General features: G+C 45.3%; 1 protein-coding gene across 1 annotated transcript in view; it reads left to right on the top strand.

Annotated features, from left to right (window-relative positions):
- Positions 1-712: 712 nt before the first annotated feature.
- LOC107083874 (myoblast determination protein 1 homolog) overlaps positions 713-1,623 on the top strand; it is a 3,869-nt gene continuing 2,958 nt past the window's right edge. Inside the window, exon 1 of the mRNA XM_015373390.1 lies at positions 713-1,436. Coding sequence (XP_015228876.1) covers positions 872-1,436 — 565 coding nt within the window. The 5' untranslated portion in view covers positions 713-871. The remainder of the gene's footprint in view (positions 1,437-1,623) is intronic.

The raw sequence follows: 1,623 nt of genomic DNA, 5'->3' as shown, positions 1-1,623 counted from the left end.
ATGACAGATCATTAAAACCGGGGAACCCTGATGCACAGAACGTAAAACCATATGTTTAGCACCTTCCCCGAAATGCTCTTTCAGATTCATTTCAGTCGCTGATGATGATAGACCCTGTATCCTATTACTGATCTCCATGTGCTCATGCAGCGTTCAGTGTGAGTACTGCTGACAGCAAATAGGAAAAGGGACAAAGAAGCCACTCACAACATGCAGGAACCCAGAGAAGGGCAGCAGTTTTACTTTTAAAGTATTCTAATTTGTTGGAAAATAGATATTTCTGTTTTATGTAGGCCCCGTTGTAATGCAAAACTCTACCACTACTTTTAAACATTTGCTGCACCGTGCTGGACTTAGCAAGCCTCTATGCATAACACACTACAATTTTTTGGTTGATCGTAAGGGTTGGCTTTTAACTGCTTTAAATGAAGTAATCAGTCATATTAAACCACTTGAAGATCTATTTTATGGTCATCTCTTATACCTCAGCGTAAAGTGGAGGATCATTCTGGATGATTTGTGAACATGAACCTGACTGTCATTTTCATTGCTTCCTCTTTCCCTGCGCTGATGACACAGTACACACAAAGTCACACAGTACACACCTACACACACTGCTGCAGGCCATTGGTCACTTATATCATTGGTCCGCCTCCACCCTGACCCCTTTATAAAGGCAGTCCATGGCAAAGGAAACTCTTTAAACTCCCTTTCACATCAGATTTGTTACATTTTGATTCTTTTTATCGGTCACCTGCTCTAAATAATAGTAAACAACAGAGAAGACTTTTGGGGAGAATTTAAAAGTTTTTTAAAGTCCTCGTCGTAATTGTCTTCGCTCTGCTCGTCAAGGAGTCATCGGCAGGGGCCGATGGATTTGTCAGACTTTCCCTTCTCTCTCTCGTCAGCTGATGACCTCTACGACCCCTGCTTCAACACCAGCGATCTGAACTTTTTTGATGATTTGGACGCCAGGCTGACACATGGTGGGCTGCTGAAGTCAGAGGACCATCTTCATCACCATGTGCCAACAGCAGAGGAGGAGGACCAGCATGTGAGGGCCCCTGGGGGCCTCCACCAGGGGGGGCATTGCCTGCTGTGGGCCTGCAAGGCCTGCAAGAGGAAGACAACGCATGCAGACAGGAGGAAGGCAGCAACAATGCGAGAGAGACGACGACTCAGTAAAGTCAATGATGCCTTTGAGACGCTGAAGCGCTGCACTGCCTCCAACCCAAACCAGCGGCTGCCCAAAGTGGAGATCCTGAGAAATGCAATCAGTTACATCGAGTCTCTGCAGGCGCTGCTGCGGGCCGGCCAAAACGACAGCTTCTACCCACAGCTCGAGCACTACAGCGGGGAGTCCAACTCCTCCAGCCCCCACTCCAACTGCTCAGACAACACGGTGAGGCCAAGAACAGCTGAACAGTTCATGTGCTGCCCCATGAAATGTGAGGAATGTAACTAGAGATTTATTTTGGGCTCCAGTGATTAGTTTTGATGAATGGTGCCTTTAGAATGGAACCCAGTAGAATTGCATTCAAACCCAGTAAGTGCATACTTAAATAGTGTATTTGTTGAACTTTAAAAAAATATATATATATATTTTTTTAAAGTTCAACAAAT

Source organism: Cyprinodon variegatus, unplaced genomic scaffold, assembly GCF_000732505.1.
Source record: "Cyprinodon variegatus isolate N-32 unplaced genomic scaffold, C_variegatus-1.0 Scaffold86, whole genome shotgun sequence".
Classification (NCBI taxonomy): Eukaryota; Metazoa; Chordata; class Actinopteri; order Cyprinodontiformes; family Cyprinodontidae; genus Cyprinodon; species Cyprinodon variegatus.
Note: the sequence above shows the minus strand (reverse complement) of the source record. Positions and strands in the feature narration are given on the sequence as shown.